Source organism: Panulirus ornatus, chromosome 42, assembly GCF_036320965.1.
Source record: "Panulirus ornatus isolate Po-2019 chromosome 42, ASM3632096v1, whole genome shotgun sequence".
Classification (NCBI taxonomy): domain Eukaryota; kingdom Metazoa; phylum Arthropoda; class Malacostraca; order Decapoda; family Palinuridae; genus Panulirus; species Panulirus ornatus.
The window spans coordinates 19,815,373-19,817,160 of record NC_092265.1 but is presented as its reverse complement, the minus strand read 5'-3'; the positions used below and the strand labels follow the sequence as shown (position 1 = coordinate 19,817,160).

At 43.9% G+C, this 1,788-nt stretch overlaps 1 protein-coding gene across 1 annotated transcript; it reads right to left on the bottom strand.

Moving 5' to 3' along the window:
* Positions 1-649: 649 nt before the first annotated feature.
* Positions 650-1,516, bottom strand: LOC139762015 (probable serine/threonine-protein kinase DDB_G0281745). Its single transcript, XM_071686796.1, has one exon. The coding sequence runs from the start codon at positions 1,514-1,516 to the stop codon at positions 650-652; it is 867 nt and encodes a 288-aa protein (XP_071542897.1).
* Between the last annotated feature and the right edge of the window lie 272 nt (positions 1,517-1,788).

Genomic DNA, 1,788 nt, shown 5'->3' with positions numbered 1-1,788 from the left:
AGAGTGCACTTAATATGAGGGTGCAATGAAAATATGGTGTTGTAGATATAAAAGTGTAGTGACGATACGTCAGGGTCAGGTCAAAGGTCAGTACCATGAAGAATGTAGTGAAGGTAGTGATGATGTAGTGTTGTACACATGATTTTATAGTGGAGTAAGTGTTGTATAGATATAATTGTTTAGTGATAACAAGTGTGTAGTGAAGATACTCTTTAACCTGACCTGATGAAAGGCCAGTGGTTTTCAGTTTATAGCGAAGATGGATTTGTCAAGGTTTCATTGAGGGAGATCTTGGTGATGATTTCCTTCCTTGGGAAGAGGATGATGATGACCGATAGCGTGAAGGAAGACATTAACGCATTCTCCCACAGACATAGACATTCCAGTTTAGGAAATGGAATCATCTAAATATATATATGATAAAAAACTGGCCGATAGCTAGCAGCGTATTAGAGTGAAAATGATAGAATACATTCAAAAGAAAATGTTTTCCTTTTATATATATTAAGGTATGGAAAAGCAAATACTCATATAAAGAGTAATCCGTAAAATTTCTGATTACAACCACATCATGGAACGTATTTCTCAGTGACGTCAAATCAGCCTATTCCCGCATACACCCCAGGCGTTTGCGGGCTATGTGTACTGCTCAGCGGCGTCCGACCAACCTCCTCCCCATGCGCCTCAGGTGTTTCCAGGCGCTGCGTGCCCCTCGTTTCAATCCTTTCCAGACCCGGCATAAGCAACAGCCACGAGAAACTGGGAACTGCCGGGTGTCCCATCCGTGTGTTGAAGCTTCCTTCCTCAGCTCCTCAAGTAGAGTGTCTAGCGATGGTCTATCCCATACTTGGGGGTGACTTGCCCAAACGCCGATACAATTCAGGACGTGGAACACTGTGGGATCACAGATCTCATCAGTCAGGTCTTGAAGGAGAACGCCCAGAGAGTACACGTCACTCTCGTACACACTTACTCCTCCCGTCCGCACCTCTGGAGCCACATGATCCGCCTTGCCGGTTCTGCCAAGGCTCCTTCCGTAGAAGCAGGCGAGTCCATAATCGATAATAGATACCTCGAAACCATTCTTGTGCTTTTTGGACACTTCAAGCATGACATTGTCCGTTTTCAAATCGTTGTGGACGATCCCAACGGCGTGTACCTCCTGCAGTCTCTCAGCGATCCGGATTGCAACCATTGGATACATCTTGTCAGGGATCCCTCCCCTCTCTAAGAAATCGTAGAGAGTACGGTATCCCTTAAATGTACAGACGATAGTGGGTGGTGAGGAAAAAACAGACACCAGTTGAGGGGCGCCACCTGCTCCATCCAAAGCATGAAGGTACTCGACTTCCCTTTCGAAGGTCTGTGATTCGCTGGCGGGGTGTTTGCTGACTTTTTCTACCAAGGGAGTGCCGTACCAGTCGACCAAACTGACGCGACAGTACATCCCTTCACCAAGATCCTTTTTCTTGAGGCTGCTCAGTCTAGTTAGATCAATTATAGGGAAGTTTTCCATTGCTTCTGTGTTAATTTTTCATCTGATTCAGCAGTAGGTTCATCAGCTTATATCCCAGATTGTCATTAAAATAGTTAATTGCAGTGTAGGGAAGATAGAAAAGTTAAGTTAAAAGAAAAACACTTTTTTGACCTGAACGTTATGGATCAAGTTCAAACCTGGTATAGTGATGGTTGAACCTTATTGTAGTAAACCATATGTTTGACTTGGCCAATAAAGTTCACGTTGAATCATTTTGTCATCACTGACCTTTAAAGATAAGGGTGTATTAA

Bases quoted from the DNA above. Each gene is read 5' to 3' on its own strand.
- LOC139762015 (XM_071686796.1), bottom strand. From the start codon at position 1,516: ATGGAAAACTTCCCTATAATTGATCTAACTAGACTGAGCAGCCTCAAG.